Raw genomic sequence first — 20,503 nt, 5'->3', positions numbered from 1 at the left:
AATACGAATGCGGGCATCAATCTAATTTATTAACTATACATTGTCCGTTTGTTTTTGCATTTCAAAAATGTTTTTAAAAATTTAAATTTTTTATTTTTTTATTTACTTCAAATTAATATATTTTTAGTATTTTTAAATATTTTAATATACTAATATTAAAAATAATTTTTAAAAAATAAAAAAATATATTATTAACATATAATTTAATACGTAAAATTATTAAAAAGTAATCGTAACCACAAGAGTTATTCTTCTGTCTTCTGCGGTCCTGCTCTTGTTTTTGTAGCCCCCACCAGCTTGATGGCTTCCTTTTTTTCATTTATAAATATCGTCTTCTCAAAAGCAGAAACTTCTAATCACTACGCGCGCGCTATTGGCCTTTGGCTATATATTGGATCAAAAGAATTCTCCAGTTAAAAAGTGATTGTTGAGAGTGTTTCAGTCTTAATTCACCATTGGATTTCAAGTGCATTAATGGCTATGAAAAGAACATGCTTATCTTATCCAAAGTCTATTGTTGTTCATCACATTAAGCATTTACAAAGCAAATTCAGCAATTAAAGAATATCAGGATTCCTCTTTTAATCATTTTCATTCCTCGGTGACTTCTTTTTCTGAAGTCAAACTTCAAAAGTTTCGAACAAACTCATGATTTTGTAGCATATACGTTCAGTGTCCAAACTCCAGACCAGTCATGTCACGCAGATACAAGACATTAGAAAGTAAGAACTAGAAACCAATCATGGGATTAGACCGAACCTCAGCAACCAAATGCAGTAAGAGAATAGTGAAGGGATATCTTGATTGTGATGCTTTGAGAGGATCTACTGTGTCTCTCTTTGCACTCCTCAAGGTCACCATCACAGGTCTAGCGACCTCACTAACATCATCATCCACATACCTGAGATCAGTGCCATTGAAAATCATCTATCTTGAAACGCTTGCCATTTTCTCGTTGCAAGTCCCTGAAATCCCAGTTTGGTTTCAAGCCTAGCAGGACCTTTTCTTCTCCGAAAATGGCTGACTTCTGAAGACACCTTCCTCTCGCATACTCTGGCCAAATTGTGCAGGTTCTTGCTGAATTTGGAGCTCACGCACTGTTTTGTGAATCTGGGATATAACCTTTTGATTCAAGGCACATAATTCTGATTCTGCAAGTTTTTATAACACCAAATTTGAGTTTTCTATTGCTCGATCCTGGCAGGTTGCTAGTGGCATGCGCTGGTTTGCTTGAGCAGAACAGCAGGTACTTGAACAAGAGCACTTACTGCCAGAACTTCTAGACTTAGGTGGAGAGTTTGAATGCTTTAAATTGTCCATCATCTTGAATGATGATGAAGGAGATTGAAATGAAAATTTTGGAGAGCTTAGTTCAGGGAAGGCTGAATAGAAAGATTCAATCTGAATGGAACCCTCAACACCTTGGGCCGAGTCAATCATCTTTTGGAGTTTTCTTAAGGAGTGGTCAGCCTTCTTGATCTTTCGAGAAGGCCATCGTGTGATACCGTGTTGCCTGCATATCCTTTTTAGAGTTTTAGGGTAGGGAAAACGGCAATTAGAGCAAACAGTGTAAGCACCTTGTTGTCTGTATAGCTTAATCCTAACACACACACACACACAGCAGGGTCTGATAACTGATGACAGCAACGTAGATGAAACAAATGAAACAGTTTTAAGGTTTCTAATGGTTACATCTTTCATTGAAATGCTAGATGTTACTTGTAATAATAGGTATAATGAAATGTGTGATTTCAGTTGTAATAAGCGATTTGTTTACCACCACTGCTTTGAGCATCATCTTGAAGGCTTTATGCAAAATATTGTCGAATAACTTGCAGGATGATTTTCTGCATCTCTTTCTTGGTCTGTCTCTTCTTAAATTTTCCTCTGCCTAATGAGCGACGTCTACCAAAAAACAGAAAAAACTCCATGACCCTCAATATTGCTTTTGGGTCTAGAATATTTTTGAAGCTGACCCAACTCTGAAAGTAGTTGCTTATGGTCTAATTCCACCTGAGAGTCATCCTAATCAATTATCACCTTGAACTCTTATTTAGGTTTTTGTGCAGAGTTCCATGTAACAGCCACTTTTTCCCCCTTTTTTTGGGCCTCCACCATATGGGCAGTCCAAGATGATTCGTCTTGTGGAGGAGATGATGCAAAACTCTGATTTTCTCCTGTATTAAGTCTTCCATCAGAAGCAGCTATGATTTTCCAGTTCGGTTCTTCCTTGAGCTCCTTGTCCATGACAAATTCTAAGCTCCAGCAAGCCTATTGTATAGCAATGGGCAATATCTCCCACATTCAGTTTTGTTCTTCAATGTCATGGAAATCCTTTGGAGAGAATAACTCCAACACAAATTCGGTACGTATAAATGCTTTGGAGGGGAATCACTATGGCAGCACGCTAACCAAATATCATAGCATGGTGAGCTGGATGATAATTTGTCTTTGCTGAAAGCAGTTTTATACATCTCAAAACATTTTTTTTTGTATTTTGAATGCTCTGCCCACTAATCATTGGCCTAGGAATAGCTTATAAAAGCACTGCAGCTTTGTTATGATACTCTAATTTATCAATTTCGTTGCGATCCTTGTGTTTTATCCTTCTGATATACACTTTTTGGTGTCCGTAGAGATCCTTAGAAGCTAGCGCAGATAAGTGGGTTTGCTCTTCACGTTATATATAGGTAGTCATTCAGAGAGACTATGAGAAATAAATTTCTTATATATGAACTTCAGGCTGCATGTTTCGTGCACTCGTCTTCATATCTATCACTTACAAGCTAAATGTTCAGGCAACTAACAAATATTGGGCTGTCCGCAAATCCAGATGCCACGTACCAAGTGTTAAACTGTACAGTGCTGGTCAACAACTAACCTGACCACTTGTATATGTTGCTGCTCATCATCGGAATCAATACGACGATGGTCAGTCTGGTGTCTTTGTTTTCTAAAGCATGACCTAATAACTAATTACCTCTAAAAAAACTCGCATATTTTAACAGGAAATCAGTTGCCATTTGTAAAATAAATAGATTATATGCACATGAAACTTCAAGGGGAGGATCTACCTGAGGGAGGGAGGGAGGGGAACATGGTTCGTCAGTGTTTCCATAATCAGTTCTCGTGGTTAAATAAATCTTCATTTGTGTTCTATAAAAATTATGGATTGAATTCCGAAAAATACTATTGATAAGCAGTAGTGAAGAGTTTTTGCATACTTGTAAGTGCATACATATAACGCCTCCCAAATTTGGGGCAGCAGCATCAATGATACAGATTACTAGTATATCCTAATTAAGCTAAGGTTACAAGTCAGTTACATACCAAATTTTTAGTGAAAGAACCCTTACAAGGAAAGAACCCAGATCATGACTTCCTTCAGAGGCACAATCTCAAGTCCAAAGTCAGACCTGATGAATAAGAGGAGGATGATTCATCTTCCATTGGGGCAGGCAAATTGAGGTCCAACCCACAACCTTCCTTTGCTGTAAGAAAATGAAGTCCTTGATTCATGGATGATGAGTTCTCTTCGCCTTTCTCCCAATGGCACCTCATGTGTCCACCTAGTGCCTGTCCACTGGAAAACATCCTCAAGCAAATACTGCACTTGTGCCCTAACACCAACAATGCCTTGCTGTTATCATCCACGTTCTCCTTCACATCACCACTCCCACTATGATCCTCGACAACCTCACAACCATCACTCCTTGTTAATGCAAAGCAACCCTTCACATTCTTATGACTTGCCCTATGACCCCCTAGTGCCTGGTGTGACCCAAAAACCTTCCTGCAACTTGAGCACTCGAAACGAGTACAGTTCACTTGATCATGATCTTGAACTTGATGAGAACTACTAGCACCAACCCCGCCGCCAAAATCATTACATTCCAACATTGCTGCACCATCACTATCAGCCAACATTAACAAACAAGAAGCCACCTCATGATCCTCTGCAGTCATCATGTCTTCCCAGTTAGTAGGACTAACAATACTTACTGGCTGAATAGGCGAAACAGGCCTACGATAATTGGGAGGTGGATTAATGCCACGCCATTGTCTTTCAGGGTGACATCTCATGTGACCAAAGAGTGCTTTCCATGACCAAAACTTCTTGCCACACTCACTACAAGGTCTTGTGATCTTTGGTGCAGAAGGGTCAGGTTTACTGTAATATTTTGGCCTACATATTGTACTAGAAGGAAGCAAACTTGGTTCAATCTTGATCAGCCTAGTCCTTTTTTTACGTGGGTTTTGATGGTGGTATGTGGTAGGGATTGAAGAAGATGATGGAAGGCAGAAATCAGGGTCGGGATCAGTATTATGGTCTGTCATCACTGTTTGAGAAGTAAGGGTTATGGAGATTGAACGAGAAAGAGGAAGAAAGAAAGATTACAAAAAATGTAACGACAGGAGAAGAGGTTGCTTATGTAGATGTAATGGCAGTTAAAGGCAGTTAATACAATGTGAGGAAGTGGCGGTTTCTATGTGTTTTGTTTGTTGTAGTTATCCACAAGGTGCTTGAAACATGGTGACTCTTTGTTAGCACTAATCAAACTGCCTAACCCACACTAATCTCTCACGTTGAGATTATGGCCATAAAAAGGATTTTCTGCTAATTAATCTAACACTAGAATACCAGTAATTTACTCTTGGAAAAATTGCGTTTGTCTCCAATTGAGGCTAATTATTGGTGATTTCTGTTGTGTTTGGAGGGTGGAGGTGGGAAAATGTGGGTGATGCTACGCAAGTTGAACCCCCTTTAATTATTAAAAATATAATATTGAATATTAAAAAATAATTTCATTTTAGAAACTTAAGCCAGCATTAATTTTCTAATAATATTTGCCGAGTTTTTTGACATATAAATGGGGAATCTCACGTAGTTTAGATTTTGAATTAAAATGATGTCTTTTGAACATTCCCCAACCCCTGCCCCCCCCCCCCAAGTACAGATCTCCCCAACATTAGACCACATAGGTTTACAAAGTAAGGTGGAATAATTAGCCATTAACAGTTGGACACAATAATTCAACAGAAGTAATTTAGCGATTAACTTCTGCAAAAGGATATGAATTCCCATCCATATGTTTAGATACTTGTGAATAGAACATTGCTGTTAGAATTGGATTGGAATTGGAAGGCAGGGAGAAACAAAAACAAACAATTAAGATGAACATTACTAAACATTATATTACAACACGGTTAGAATTCAGTACTCTCAATAGATTTTGGAGCTAGAGATTGAAGTATGGCTGATGCTGCCAGAGCAATATTACAGCAAATGTCGACAGCCACTGCAGTAGAGTCAAAATAAGTGCAGACGGGTCCTTTTTCACCCATCTTTAGTCAAAGAGTATATAACACAGTAAGGTATTCCAACATCCTCTTATTTCTCTGACTGGCTTTGATGAGTTGAGGGTGCTTTAAAATTCTTCAATGATTTCCCCAAGACATTTAATATTGCAACACGTTGCAACTCCTTTGCTGTAAAAGTTGGGAATGAATTAGAGTGATGTATTGGCCTCCAATAATCTCAAAATAGTGAAAGAGACTAGAATTTATCAAGCATGAACAGACATCATAGTTAGCAACAAATGCCTATTTTAATGGGACCGAGAAAAAGTAGAATTGAAAGTTGAAACAGTTATGGACCTCAGAATAGGTAATGGCACCACCTGTTACAACTTGTGCAGTTACTGTGAAGAAGACATGGCTGGCAAATATAATATGACAATGCGCAGAAAACTTGCTCAAAACTAAAGCAAAGCACACAATCCTACAATAGCATAACTAATGGTAAATTATGGAATTAAGTGTAAAATTTGACAGTCACAAAAGCATAATGAAACTCTAGAGAAGATATAGTTGGCAATCGGGCAACGAGTTCAAGAGGTAAATTATATAATGGTCTTCAAAATTAGAGAGATTTTGCTATCCATTTCGAATCTCATTGTGCAACTCATGCAACACAATGCCTATGCAGGCCACATTCATTTACATGTGGTGCTCATTAAGCCCACCTCAAACATGCAGACTCCCCAAATCATATCCATATTACAGTTTATGAGGGTTGTGTTTGACCTTACCTTACCATACACACATTCAAAGGAAAACAAAAGGCACACAGAACGGAAATTCATGTTACCTTCCTCCAGTGAAAGTTGAATTGATCTCTTTTCCAACTCAATTGCGTGTCTGCTAAGCTCAACTGAGGAAACTGACCGAAGCTCTGCAGCAGGGAAAAAAAAAACATTGAGAGAGAAAGGAAATCAATGCTTAGCAGTGGTTAAATAGATTATCTCAATTTGAAACTCCAAGACTTACTCTGGGCATATTCCTCTTGATCAGATTCATCCAATTTCTTCAATAAAATCTGCAATTGACAATACCGCTCTTCCCAATGCATATTTTTATCTGCCATAAGATTAGATGTAGGGACAGTGGAACCAACAGGATGACAACTAGATTCTGCTGGTGCAAACCTTATGCTAGACTGTCCAAGAGGAAGAGGAACTGAAGGTTTTCCAAATGAACTTATAGGGGGAGCCACAGGCATAGGTGCCAAAGCTTGAAAGGAAGAGACTGTTGGCTCATTTATCTGGGAGGGTTTTGGTTGAACAGTCTCCTCATGATGACCAAGCTTGCCTGTTTCTGCTTCAGATTTCCTGCGGACATAAACAAGATGAGAATTTGGAGCACCACTAGTTGAAGATTCATATCGGAGAACTGGAGGGTTCATCAGGCCCTCAGACGATGGTCTCTTGGCTCCAGAAACCTTAAAGCTGTTCATAGTCTGTCCTCTGTCCTTTGATAATGGAGAATTTCCAACAGATTTGGGAATTCTATTTTCATTCTGCACATCTCTTAATGCTGTCTTCTTTAAAACAAGTGGGAATTGCTTATCGTGTGTGGACAAGTTAGTATCAGTATTGCTGAGCCCATACTCACTAAATTTTGAATCTATCGTTTGTTGAACCATCTGAAGTAAAGACAAACGTGAGAGATTCAGAACTTAACTATACAAGAAGTCTAATGATCAGAAACCTTTGGAAACTAAAACTAATAAATGATACAAGCCAAACACAATGAAAGAATTCATTGTGTTAAGTATAATCACCCATGCAAGTTAAATAAAGGACAGAAGCTTCAGATTTCTTAACACTAAGTCAATGAACATCGAACCCAAGAAAGCAGATCCAACAAATACAAGTTCTTTTTCTTTTTTAATTCTGATTGAATGACCATTTCCTGAACACTCATCCAATATACTTACTATAAACAAAGCCATAAGGCAGCATTTTCCTTTTGCATTAGATTCACAAGTAAATCCTAACAAATCATGTAACTCAAAAGAAAAAAAGAAATTGACATATCCTTCTTCATTATCTAGAGCACACTATATACATATCACCTTGAAATTTCTACTTAACAGCCACATTACACAATTAGGGCATTTATTAAGCATAATCAGAAAAAGCTGAGCTCAAAATAACTTAACATTACAGCAACAACAATACCAACAACCAAATCAAGAGAATCCCGCAGGTAATAACCAAATAAACTCAATAATTCCTATTCCTCTTACATAAAACCTTAATCTTTGAGCAACATTGAAGATAAATCAAGCAGAAGTGGCAAAAAAACAGAAACCCAGAATATTAAATACAGCAATTTTGAAACATGGGTTCTGTTTATCACCTAGAGAAACAAGACCCATCAAATAAAAATGCAAAATTTACAATAATAACCTAGTTTACACGTAGTTACAAAAATTGATCCATTTTGCTTAAAATTTCACCATTAATCTCCAAAAACAAAAAAACTTCACAGAAAACAAATAAATGAGAGATTAAGAGTAATATACTAAGGAGAAAAGGGGTTAGTGAAAATTTGGAATTCAAATCAGAGAGGGGAAGGCATTATTACCTTAGCTCATCGAAACGCAGTGTGAGAAAGCGAGTGAAAGACAGAAAGAGAGGGGTTTCAAAAGCCAAAGAAGCTTTGGCTCTAAAAAAATAGTTAAGAGATTTATTATTTAGCTCTCTAACGTTTTAGTATCTCATTTTAACCACAGTAGGTTTGGCTATTTATGTTTTGTCCCAACTTTGAGTTCTCTTTTTTTTCCATAAAGTACCCCGAAGCTACTTCAATTTTTAGAATTTGGTCCAGCACTTCCTCTTAAGAGCCTTTTAGTGGGACCGAAAAACAACTAAAAGGTGATTAATTTGTGCTATAAAGTTGTTTTTCTATTCTTTTTATTGATTAATCTGTTTATTATGGGGACTTGTCAAGGATTTGTACACATTTCCAATGAAGACACATTCACATGATTATTTGTTTCCCTTTAGGAAGTGTAAAATTGAGACTTGGGGCATTTACTATTGGATATATTTCGATATTGCTATAAAGGAATATAGAATAATGAGGATTGAAAAATCAAGATTAGAGCTAGTGAGGTGAAGGAGCATTGGCGCTTTTTATTAGACTCTGTTTTAGCAACTGAATTTTTATGCCATGAGTTTGATTCTTGAGGTAACTGAAGTTAATCTTAATTGAGGAATTAGAACTGCAAAACCACCACCAAACTAGTGCATGTGTTAGGATTCCATGAAGCCTAGGCTTGCTGAAATGGAGAATCCAGTAGAGTGCCTCAAATTGCTTCTGCTTCCATGGTCATCATATACGATAATACTCCTCTGTTTTCCGTGCTGAGTTTTACAGTTGACTCTTGAGGGAATGCCAACCCTGGCTGCTCTTAATTTCCTCGTATGGCTCACACTGGTTCAAGTTCAATGTTCATGTCTTAATGTTCCACCAGCCGCATAGCAGAGAGTATTATTTCCAACACAAATACCTTGATGAGGTATTTAGCTTTGAAATGTTCCCAGCTATCCCTCCTTATTTCAAGAAAATATAGGTCGCCACTTATCTCTAGACCTTGTCACAGGCCTACCCGTTTCGAAGCTCGTGAAGCTTGGACATCTGATAAACTTAAGCCACAAAGCGTTCTGCTTTACACAAGCCCACGGCCACGGGTTTAAGCTTGTACATCAACACTTCTTACCACAAGTTACACATGAGGAAGCTAGGCATGCACCAGACGGGCCACCTCATGGAATCTACGAAGGCACAGCTCTAGAATGCACTCAACTTACCGACAAAGCTTTCAAAGCAAGCAAGTTATGGCATGGCTTGACAAAAGAGAAACGGTAAACATAAACAAAATCTAAAAACTAGGAGGAAAATGATCACCTCACAGTTTAATCCAACAATGGTATTCTTAATGGCCAAATGAAAAAGATCATAGATCAACCAAGTAATTTGAGCTGTAAAATACATCCACTGTCGATCATTAATAAAATTTTCTACATTGAGAAAGGAGGTTTCGAAGAAACTGAAGAAGAGGGAAGAGAAGAAAAGGTGGATCAAATGCAGTTGCCATATGAAAGAATACCAATTTGTACATTTTTTTTATTTTTTTTCTACTTTTGCGTCCTAGCAGCGGCAATTCTGCTATAGTCGGTTTTCAGAGACTTAAACATGGAAAAATATGAACCCTTGCTCAGAAAGATCCCTTCTTTCATTTCCAAGGTTTTGCTTTCAAAAACAACTCATTGGCCAAGATTCCCCAGAAGTCGCTCTACTGCTGCGTGTACATTTCCAGCTGTAGCCCGCAATGCCCTGATATTCTCTTGGGTATCAAAGAAACCCATTTCTTGTAGTTGTGATAGTTGAGTTGCATAGAGTTCTTCTGGGGGTACTACAAAAGCAACAAAAATTTCAGTGACGTTGAGTAATCGCCATGAGGTAATATTACATAAATAGAAAAAAGGTGGAAAGAAACTAACCATCGGGTTGGTTAGGTACTAATAAGCTGCCTGCTCCCAGACCACCAAACATGTTCATCAACATGTCCAGCCCAGTATTATTTGGTGTTCCTGTTAATTCAAGAAAACTTTAGCATAATCTTAATAAGGGAAACAGACAAATCTGCCAAGGTCATAGAAGCGCTCATGAAATGCTTAAGAAAATTCTAAATGCATTCACTAGATTTCTTGCTTCCTTGGGTACCTGTAGGGGCGCCAGGCTGTGCTGATTCCCTGAAAGTGAACAAATACAGGATAAGCAATGACTAAATAGAGATCTGATTTTGTCGAGCAATGGAAGCATAAATTATAGGTCCTTTAATGATCTCAACACTAATATAATTATAGGCAAATAAGATTTCAGCCATGGAAAATAACCAAAAACAAATGTCCTCGCTTACTGAGTAGCCTGCTGTCGAAGCTGCGGAAGAAGTGACTGTTGTAAAGTTAGCATTTGCTGTTGCAAATAGAGGAGTAACAAAGGGTCAAAGGCAGAAAAGAAATTTAACCTAATGCAGCAAATATCGCGCATATATATATATATAGAGAGAGAGAGGGGGGGGGTTATTCCATGTTTGGACTGCTCAAAGTAGCATACCTGCATTGTTTCAGGAGAAGTTAATTGGCGAAGAAGCTCAGGATTTTGCATCATCTCTCTCAACTGAGGATTTGAATCAACCATGCCACGTAGTTGGGGATTAAAGTTGAGCATCTAAAATTCAAAAGCAAATTGTCAAAACTGAACCCAGACAATGAATATCATATAAGCTAAAACCCTTTCGATAACAATAGTACCTGGTTCATATATTCAGGATTGGAGAGTAGGCTTTGCATCATCTGTGATACAGCTGGATTTTGCAACAACTGAGTCATTTGATTCGAATCAGGCATGCTATTGAACAAATTGTCCATTCCTGGGAGACCAAGCCCTCCCAGACCCAAACCACCAAGACCTGATGCCCTCCCAGCAGGATTTGGCCTTGCAGTAGAGTTTGTCTGGGTTCCTCCTAGCAATTCACCATTTTAAACATCAAGAATAATTCAATTATCATTTAAAAACAGTAACTTTACAAGAGTTTCTTCCAGCAAAGTGCAATTCAAGATATTCAAGATCAACTAAATAAATGTGCAAGTGCAAGAATTCCTCGAGACAAGGAACTACGTTTCTCAACCTAAAAGTTTCACAGGCATCTAAATATGATTATCATTTCTCTGTTAGAACTTCCTGAATTGGATCTCAGAGTATGACTTTCGAGCAAAAAAAAAGATATCTAGATGATTTTCCAGAAGCAAAGAGGTGTGAAGCTCACCAGCAGCATTGTTCCAAGGGTTGGGCAGAGGGTTTGTATTAGGAGCAGCAAGCCCTGTCATTGTTTCAGAACCAGTGGCTGAAGGGTTGTTTGAAGCATCCCTGACTTGAGTCCCACCTTGGTTCCCCAGTAGGGTTGCAAATGGATTTGATCCCAAATCATTGCCAGCATTTCCACCCATTGTTGTGGCATTTAAAAATGGTTCTTGAACATTTTCATACATTCTCCGGAGCATGTTAAATCCTTCAGGAGTTGATTCAATATTACTCATAGCCCTGTCAGTGTGTCGCATCATCTCACGCATGAGCTCAGGGTTTCTAGCAGATTCTAATGTCTGTCTAAGAATGCTTGGATCATTAAGAACATGTGCAAGCTCAGGGTTTCGGTCCATAATCTCACGCATCTGAGGATTGCTCATCATCATGGACCGTATTAACTCAGGGTTATTCATCAGGCTCTGCATAGCAGGTGCATTCATTATTTCCCTCATCATGTCGGGATTCTGAGCCAGCCGTTGCTGTACTTGTTCCAATTCAGGAAGCCCATCTCCAAATAGACCAGATGGGCTGCCACCGCCTAGCGAGCCAAGTCCAGGGAACAAAGATGCCCCAATACCAGCACCCCCAAGTCCAAAGGCCCTACCTTCATTGGAACCAACACCCCGTGTAACCCCTGTTGTAGTATCAGGATTTTCAGGGTTAGCAGCAGCGACAGGAGCAGGAGCAGGAGCAGGAGCAGGAGTTGATGGAGCAGGGGAAAAACCACGAACCATATGAATGGTGTGATCAGCTTGCAGACCTTCAGCAAAAGTAAAGAACAAACAATTTAATCGTCAACCCTAGGATATGGAGAAGCAATTGCATTAGGATGTTCACTACTTTAATAACTAAATCATTTTTCAATTCATCATGGAAAAATTATCAGTCAGAAAATAAAAATACCCAAATCTTTAATTTTCTAATCAAGCAAATCAATCAATAGGAGGCTCTTATCATCATCATCTAGCAATTAAACAGATAGAAGCACTGCCGCATTTTTCTTTTCTTTCCCCTTTTAATGTAAATCAACCACACAAGGACGAAAAATCCTACCTTTTTCTTTTCAAAATTCTTGCCCATTCATTATCAGACCCAACAATTGCTAAGAGTCCCATTTCTCACTCAAAAATATATAAAACAAAAAAAAAAACGATAATACAAGAAAGAAATGAACTCACCATAGCTATGGAGGGTCTGGTCATCCTTCAAAATCCGACCTTTATAAATCAACCTCTGCTGATCAGGTGGGACATCACAATTTTGAGCCAAGAGAGATTTGAAAACCCCAACCGTTGATTCCAAGCTCGTCCTCACAGTAAATTTTGTACCATTAGAGCACCGAATATTAATCACCACAGCACCCTCCTCTCCCTTCCCTTGCTGTTCATTACTCACTTTTGACTCGCTCGAATCGCCAGCAGCTCCCATATTATTGTTATACAGAATAATCAATCAAAAACCCTAACCCTACAATCAATCAATTAATTTTCTTTTAAGAAAAAAAAAAAAAAGGAGTGCGATTCCGTTTCTGTGTAATGTGAGATCGAAGTAAGAGAAATCAAAGAGGAATTGGAAATCAGAGTAATTGAAATCAAAGTAAATTGGGAAGGGCGGAGAGGGAGATGGGGCGATCGAGGGTTTCGAGTTGTTATGGGGTTTTTTTTATATAATAAATGTAGAATGTTCTTTTCTTTTGCAGGAAGTTTACTGTTTTTTATACTTGTTATATGTAGGTATATACACATACGTATTTGCTTTATTGCTGCTACGAAGGGGCTTTATTCCGTTTTATAAAATCCGGCTCGCGTAGTCTATCGACCCGATACTTGGTAAGGCTGAGGTTTTATAACGTGTGTTTGGCTTGAAAGTCTGGTAATTTTTTTCTAAAAATACATCCCTCTTAAAACATAAACTATACCTTACAAAAACAAAAAATACAATCCTTTTATGTCGGTTCCACCAAAATAAACCAACCACACCTTTAAACCAAACACCTCTTATCAAGTTAAAGCCAACCTTATAAATCTATAATTTAATTTATCATGTTAAAACTTATATAATGAACAATGCAATTCTAACTTTTTTTAAAAAAATAAATTTTTAAACAATAATTCAAATCAATTTAAATTAATACTTTAAATTTTTAATTTTTTTTAACATGAATATTTAAACTAGCTTGTGTACATTTTAATTAATCTTTTAAATTTTAAAATTAATAATTATATAAGTCTCAATTATTTAATATTAAATTCAATTATGAAATCATGGGCCGGGGGTTTATAAATATAGTTTGGTTTTTATTTGGACTTATAATTAATCGGGTCTAAATAATGATTCAATCGAAACCTTGTTAGAAGCTTACTTTTTTTTCCGATATGGTGAACAACAAATAGTCGCGTAAAATATCCATCTAGATAATGATTACTGGGATAACTCAAAAATCTAATCGATATTTACTATATGATTTTGACCATATCAATCCATCCTTGCAATAAATTAAACCAAAGCAATCCCTCTACTCCTAATTCTGTCATGTATAAACCTGTTCATCTGTCATCCTCGTTTAAGTTTGATCAACCCAATAAATTGATAGTTTTTAGTCGACCTAAACGAAGATGATGGAAGGAGCGGTTTATACTCATCAAAATTAGAAGTGAAGGAGTTGATTTGGACAGATTTATTATAAAGAAGTTGATTTGATCATAATCATATAGCAGATGGCATCTTTTTTTCTTTCTTTTTTCTACTATGATTTACGGATCTGATAATAAATTTGAGGTGCGATTTCTTACATATAAAAGAACACTACTCACAAAAATAGATTTGGTCTAATACTATATTTGAATTATCCAAATTTGAATAAGGGTTGGAAGCTTCAATAAGAAGAAGATCAAAGGAGTGTGATTCTTTACAGTCTTCTTCTTCTTGATCAGGAACCATTATAGCCATGGAACTTGAGGAGTAACATTGTCTGCGACAGCTTTCAGAGCTTCTTCTTGATGAAGAACCATTAGCCTGGTAGCTTCTTTTGAGGAGTAACCTCCTTCTAGCTTGCAGGTAGCCGTCCTCTACGAATTAATGATAATTTATCACCAAAAAGAAGAGGTAACTATTGAATGCCGAATTCCTTATGGAGGGGGAGAGGGAGATTTCTTTGGAGAAAAATAAAATACGAGACCAGTTATACATGCAAATATACAGGGAAGAGAGCACACATCCGGCAGGGTTTAGCCCAATTAAAGCAGGAATATGAATTCCTTTCTGTGTTAGGATTTTGAGATTTTATAGTCTGCTCTAAATATTTTGACAGGCATGGGTATGCATGTATCCATAATATCAGCATTTTTTTTTATCTTACGTTAAAGATTAACCTGGAATCCTAGTTACAGCTTAGCACGGGTTATATAATTAATTTATGGAGTAGCCAGACATCAACTGAATCAACAAACAAGTACCAAACGAGTTGTCTCTCATTTGTCAGATAAAAAAGCTTTGTTAAAATTACTAGATGGGCAGCCATTTATTTGCTTTTGGCAGCCTTTTATAAACATTTCTATCATCACCAGAATTGTAAGAATTTCTTACGCTGGTGTATTCACAGTACATACACAGTCCTACATAATGGTGCAAAAAAAAAACCATATTGGGTGCTGGACACACAGAAAAAGGTTGTGCTATATACCCTCATACACACAAGCAGGCATCTCTCTATAGGAAGCTAGATATGATCGATCTATTAATTTGCTGCAAGAATTTCATGGAATGTGTCCGTACTTACTCATATGCTGTAATATAGAATTTGCTTTCCTTTGAGCCCTGTTGGTTCCACTTTTTGTAAGCTCTACCAAATGTTCATACACACCATACTGAAGTGCTGCTAGGATGATGGATGAATTGTGCAACCCCAGCTGGAGAAGGACCGATAGGGCGCATTCCTTGTTCTTGGGAGTCCCGTTTCTTATGATATCAACAAGGGTTTTGATGAAAGATAGTTTGCCGATTTCATTTCTCCCTTCAGGATGTGATGCAAGGAGTAAAAATATGGAGAGGGCTTCATCGATCATGCCAAGGTTTTTCTCCTCGAGCAAATGGAGCAGTGCTGGTATGATACCTGCTTTAATGGCCCTGGACTTGTTGGTTTGGTTCAAAGACAAGTTGAAGAGTGCAGTTGCAGCATCCTTTTTACCTCGTATAGTCCCATTCTGCAAAAGGTGTACCAAGGGACGGATTCCATTCGAAGCTCCTATTAGAACTTTGTTCTCATCAAGCATTGACAAGCTAAACAAAGCTGCAGCAGAGTTTTCTCTAGCTTCATTTGTTCCATGCTGCAAAATTTCAACTATAGCAGGAATTGCCCCCTCTCTGGCTACAAGTATTTTGTTTGTTTCATCAATTGACAAGTTCAAAAGAGCTGTTACAGTGTGTTCTTGAATGTTGGGGTCTTGATAGGACAAGAGCTGAACCAACGGAGGAATCCCTCCATAGTTGGCAATCAAAATTCTGTTGTCTGGGTTCTCCTTTGCAAGCATACGGATCTTCTTGATGGCCTCTCGTCGCACTTCAAACTCACTGGAGGACAGATTTTGAACCAAGGAAGAGATTTCCTCTTTAAGCTCAGCAGAAATGCCATCAGAGCCTAAACAAGCATCCTTCTTGTGCAGTTCATAGTTATTTTTCTCACACCATTCCTGTATAAGATTCCTGAGTGCAAAATTCGATGCTAGAGACAAATGACCCAAAGTTTGACCAGTCTTCGGGCAGGTTCGATGATTAGAATTTAGCCACTTCTGTATGCTCTCTCTTTCATAAGTCTTTTGAAACAAAAGAAAAATCTGGTTCAGCTTCCATATAATAGTTACTGGAATATTTAAAATTTCTACTTCAGTTTCTGTAGCCTTAAAACTTTCTTAAAAAACTTGTTTATTCAACGGTGACATGTCTGATCAAAAGGATCTTAGTCGTTTAATGTGAGATTACCTGCCCAGTTGCCACAATGACAGGATCCACCATGATCTCCAGAGTAATTGGGCATAGGAATTCATGAGGGATAAGCAAAGACCGACACCTCTGAAGGCTTTTCGAAGAAAAAGGGCCATCAAGAACAACGGCTTCATCAACCCCAGCAATCTGTTTGAATTTTCCCAAAAGGTCTTTAATTTGCTGGATGCTTTCAGCATTCTGAACTCCTCTCTCGTTAACTAGTTTCCTGACTGCTACTTCTTCTGCTTTCAAGTCTGGAACAGCATGCAGCTCTAACTTGATGGCCAGTCTCTCTAGGATTGCATTGTCTGCATTTCTGTCATCCTTTTTAGAAAATACAACCATCATATCCATTGCCAGTTCTATATCCTGGGTGTCGGATCGCTTCTTTGCTCTTTTAAGTTGCATCCGTGTTAGCTCAACCTGAATCACATCAATAGCACAATCACACATGTAAAACTGGAGATGTGATTCAATTGGAATTTCAACAAACAGCTCAAAATGTATTTCTCAATTATCAATAACAAAGTCCAATTTTCTACGAAAAGTTTCTACTCCTTGAATCACAACATCTGCATTGTTATGTGAAAGATGAAAGCGGTTATACCGTTTGGCAACATAATAGACGATTCACCCGACAACTTCTGATAATGCTTTGAAACAGAACCGTTAACAACTGTCACAAACCCACGATTGCGAAAGGGACATGAGACTACATGATATTTTACATAAGCAACATGGCATGCCTATGCAAGGACATCGCTAAAATCAATCTGGTAGTAAATCATCATGACTCCTTTAGAAGATGAGAACAAAATCGGTTGTTCACCCCATCTTCTGTCAAAGGAGGCTACTAGACTCATGCAATATTACTCTGCATAACTCGGTGCCAAAGCTCGATTCACAACGATTATTTCACAATCGAAATATGGGCCAAAAGGCCAGTGCTCCATAAATATGTACCCTTTTTCCTTTTTGACATCAAAAATGAAATGACAGAAGGGAGAACTAAATTTTGAGCATTCCTAGCTTCCCATTTCAGATTCAATCACAAAATTTGAAGTATGCGACAAGATTTAGAACTGTGAAAAAAGAAACCATAACCATAGTCTGCCAAATCTTTCTCTGAACTGTAGCCCTCACCAAATGGGGACTTAACTAATTACTCCAGAATCCTCAAGAAACACCAAGGCAAAAGGGGAAAAAAAGACAAGAAGGAGAAGTAGACTTACTTGCTCTTTAACTTCAACTGAGATCCCTATCTCATCATAGGGCAAATCATCCAAAGCCTGATTTAATTTTTCATAGACAGCGTGAAAGCTACTCATCACTGCTTCACTCTCCATTGCCTAATTGAGTTAAACACAATCCATAAACACTTTTTGATCACCCACAACAAGAAACACAAATCCACTAGGAAAAACCAAGAGAGAGACAAGAATGCAAAAGACAAAAATGAACACTGACCAGATAAATCTTGCTTCCACAGCTACATTTCTTCAACAACTTCTTAGCAGCCAAAAGGGCCTTCTTGAAATTATCCAAACTAGTTTTCAAACCCTCACTAGGAACCAATTTATAATTACCAATCTCCTTTATCTCCTCCAAAAGAGGAAGTAGTAGCTTCAATCTCCTCACCAAGTTCAAGCACTCCTTTCTTTGTGTCCTCCTGTACCCCACATACAATCCAACGGCCTCAATCACATCCATCATTTCCACCACAACATCAACTTCACCTCCACCATTGGATGAACTTGACACGCCTGCCTTCTCTCCTCTTTCCATCACTCTCTGCCTCTCCATTTCTCGCTAGCCACACAAGCTAAGCTTAATGTCCTAAAGGGGATCCTTAACTTTCTAAATATATCTTAAATCAATCAACCCAGTTACTGAAAAACACACTCATATTAGTATAATAAACACGGATTGATCCGGGGAAAAAAATACAAATATGTCAATCAACACATGGCTGGAACCAAAAACAGATGCATAGATTCCTCAAGAAAAGAATGCAAGAAACAGAAGCAGCTAGCTAGGGAGCTTGAAACAAGGATTAATGCTTTGGAAATTTGCAAAGATACAGTTAAATCTAGGAAGATATACGCGTGTATGTTCATGTGCTATGTCTATATCCAATCTGTATGGCCTGTTAATGTTACTGTGAGTTACATGCACGAGAGAGCCTACATTACATGCTTTGATTTTTTCGGCGGCCCTTTGGCAAGGTTATTTAACCGAGCCGGTTTGGTAGGTTAAACCCCGATCTAATTTATATAATTTAAATTGACTAATAATTTAATTAAAATATAATTAAAAAATTGCTTATTATTTTTTTAAAAAAATTAAAATTATATCATTTTAACCTTCTTAAATCTGAGATTAACCCGCTCGAGCCTTGCACAAGATCTGGATCTGGAATGAGTTTTTTTTCTTTTACGTAAACACGCCCAACATATAAGGGGTTTTTCTTGTTTTAATGATTCTCTATTGTTTTTTCTTATTTCAGCCATTAATCATAGGATGGTTTGTTTGAGTTTCTTTATGTTACATTACATCCATTTAGAATGACGACATAGGAACTGATCACGTGTTTTTCTAACACATGAACAAAGAATCATTAATAAATTGCAGTAAGAGATTAAGCTATAGCATCACCAGAAAAGATTTAAGGATTTATTTCATTGTGATGTTTTATTATACCAATATATCCGCTGAAATAACTTATTCTCTAAATAGGTTATGTTAATTAACAATTAAATCTTGTGAGTTTTCTTGGAATGGGATTAACATACACAGACGTGTTTCTTAGGGTTGCAGAGACTTATAAAATAAAAGTAAACGAGTTACTGTGAGGGTAATTTATGAAGTTTATATATTAATGAAATTATATAATTCAAATTGCGAATAAAATGCATGAGGAGCTGACGCGGTTTTAAGACAAGGAGACGCGTTTTCACGTGCGACTTTTTATCTGATGTGTGGATCCAAGGATCCCTCCCCACTTTGTTTTTTTGTTTTTTTTTTTTTTTCCCCGGATGGGTCCCCTTTTTTAATCGCCTTTTGTATGATTTTCAAGGAAAGAACATTAAGTGGATTTGAAGGTGAAAAATATCTTGATTAAAGGATCAAGGATTGAGAATATATATCTTTTGTTATATAAATTTAAAGATATTTGATAGCTTTTAAAAAAGAAGCAAGCCTCCTTAATGCTTTAGGATTATATTTATTTATTTATATATATATATATATATATATATATATATATATATAATGAGTCCATTTATAATCTTTATAAGGTAATAAGAAAGTACTGTTACGTGAATAAATATTGAACAACGTCAAGCTCACATAATATATCACTGAGATGTGAGAACTAGACTCATAAAGCTTGCTTGAGACTATACAGAGATTTATACAATCTGCAAAGAGGAGAAGGGTAGTGGGGGTGAACAAAGCCTTGTGGTTGATATATAGAGACCTTCTCCTCTAACCTGTCTTGTAGGAAAGCATTATGTATATCTATTTGTTTAAGCGTCCATTGCATGGAGACAACCAAGGACAAGACTATATGAATGGTCAGATGTTTGATTTTGTATCCCCGGCGGCAGCCCACAATGCTGACATTAGGAGGAAGAGCAACCAGGGACCATGTTCCTTTGTGTAAAAGAGCATCAAACTCGTCGTTCATTGATTATGGATGATGAAATAAAATTCATGTTCAAATTTCAAAGATTATGGATGGTATTGTCTATAAAGATAGGCAGACGAAAGACTTTCTGAAGTCTTTTTTATTCATTTACATAATATTTTAAAAATGAGTTAGTTGAATTTATATGACTCATTGAAATCAAAATTAAAAACAAGTAAAAGATTTAATTGGATTTGTTGGAGGGTACTAACAAAACTGAGTGTTAATTCCTATTTTTTATTGAATCAATATCGCTGAATAAAAAAAGGGAGAAGGGTAATATAATTCAAGAAACATAGTAAGGATCATCTATATCACGGGTGGCAAATTTAATTATCTAATTTAAGGTAATTTGGGATCATCGTAAGGAACACTAATTCAACAACAACAACAAAATAAAATAAAATTGGAAGCACAAACACTCCAGGAGGGCAAATAATGTTGGAAGTCCTGTTGAACTGTCATCGGGGGGTAGACTCTTGATGAGTGCCAGCTCAAGTTGCCTGCTGCTGCCATCTTTTGCTCAATTAATTGTTTGTTTTTTTGTATCGATTTTGTCTCTTAAGGTATGATCACAACTCTTAACTAAATCTTTATATCCATGTCTTTATCATA

The 20,503-nt window shown here is 37.2% G+C and overlaps 4 protein-coding genes across 4 annotated transcripts; all 4 read right to left on the bottom strand.

Annotated features, from left to right (window-relative positions):
- Positions 1-3,384: 3,384 nt before the first annotated feature.
- LOC118032301 (zinc finger protein ZAT3) lies at positions 3,385-4,913 on the bottom strand. Its single transcript, XM_035036977.2, has one exon. It carries the CDS (start codon positions 4,336-4,338, stop codon positions 3,385-3,387), a length of 954 nt encoding a protein of 317 aa, XP_034892868.1. The 5' UTR covers positions 4,339-4,913.
- Positions 4,914-5,153: 240 nt separating this feature from the next.
- On the bottom strand, positions 5,154-8,086 carry LOC118032303 (uncharacterized). The gene is made up of 4 exons (XM_035036978.2): positions 7,933-8,086; positions 6,331-6,985; positions 6,152-6,235; positions 5,154-5,490 (listed from the first exon to the last, which is right to left on the bottom strand). The coding sequence occupies exons 2-4, from the start codon at positions 6,983-6,985 to the stop codon at positions 5,393-5,395; spliced, it is 837 nt and encodes a 278-aa protein (XP_034892869.1). The 5' UTR covers positions 7,933-8,086; the 3' UTR covers positions 5,154-5,392.
- A 1,173-nt stretch (positions 8,087-9,259) lies between these two features.
- On the bottom strand, positions 9,260-12,893 carry LOC118032304 (ubiquitin domain-containing protein DSK2a). Its single transcript, XM_035036979.2, has 8 exons — positions 12,399-12,893; positions 11,183-11,980; positions 10,668-10,879; positions 10,471-10,584; positions 10,274-10,329; positions 10,078-10,106; positions 9,855-9,944; positions 9,260-9,766 (listed from the first exon to the last, which is right to left on the bottom strand). The coding sequence occupies exons 1-8, from the start codon at positions 12,646-12,648 to the stop codon at positions 9,618-9,620; spliced, it is 1,698 nt and encodes a 565-aa protein (XP_034892870.1). The 5' UTR covers positions 12,649-12,893; the 3' UTR covers positions 9,260-9,617.
- Positions 12,894-14,689: 1,796 nt separating this feature from the next.
- LOC118032305 (U-box domain-containing protein 15) lies at positions 14,690-18,482 on the bottom strand. The gene is made up of 4 exons (XM_035036980.2): positions 17,668-18,482; positions 17,433-17,549; positions 16,198-16,623; positions 14,690-16,031 (listed from the first exon to the last, which is right to left on the bottom strand). The coding sequence occupies exons 1-4, from the start codon at positions 18,001-18,003 to the stop codon at positions 14,976-14,978; spliced, it is 1,935 nt and encodes a 644-aa protein (XP_034892871.1). The 5' UTR covers positions 18,004-18,482; the 3' UTR covers positions 14,690-14,975.
- Between the last annotated feature and the right edge of the window lie 2,021 nt (positions 18,483-20,503).

This window comes from Populus alba, chromosome 9, assembly GCF_005239225.2.
Source record: "Populus alba chromosome 9, ASM523922v2, whole genome shotgun sequence".
Lineage (NCBI taxonomy): Eukaryota > Viridiplantae > Streptophyta > Magnoliopsida > Malpighiales > Salicaceae > Populus > Populus alba.
The sequence above is the reverse complement of the archived record's forward strand: the minus strand, read 5'-3'. Positions and strand labels throughout refer to the sequence as shown.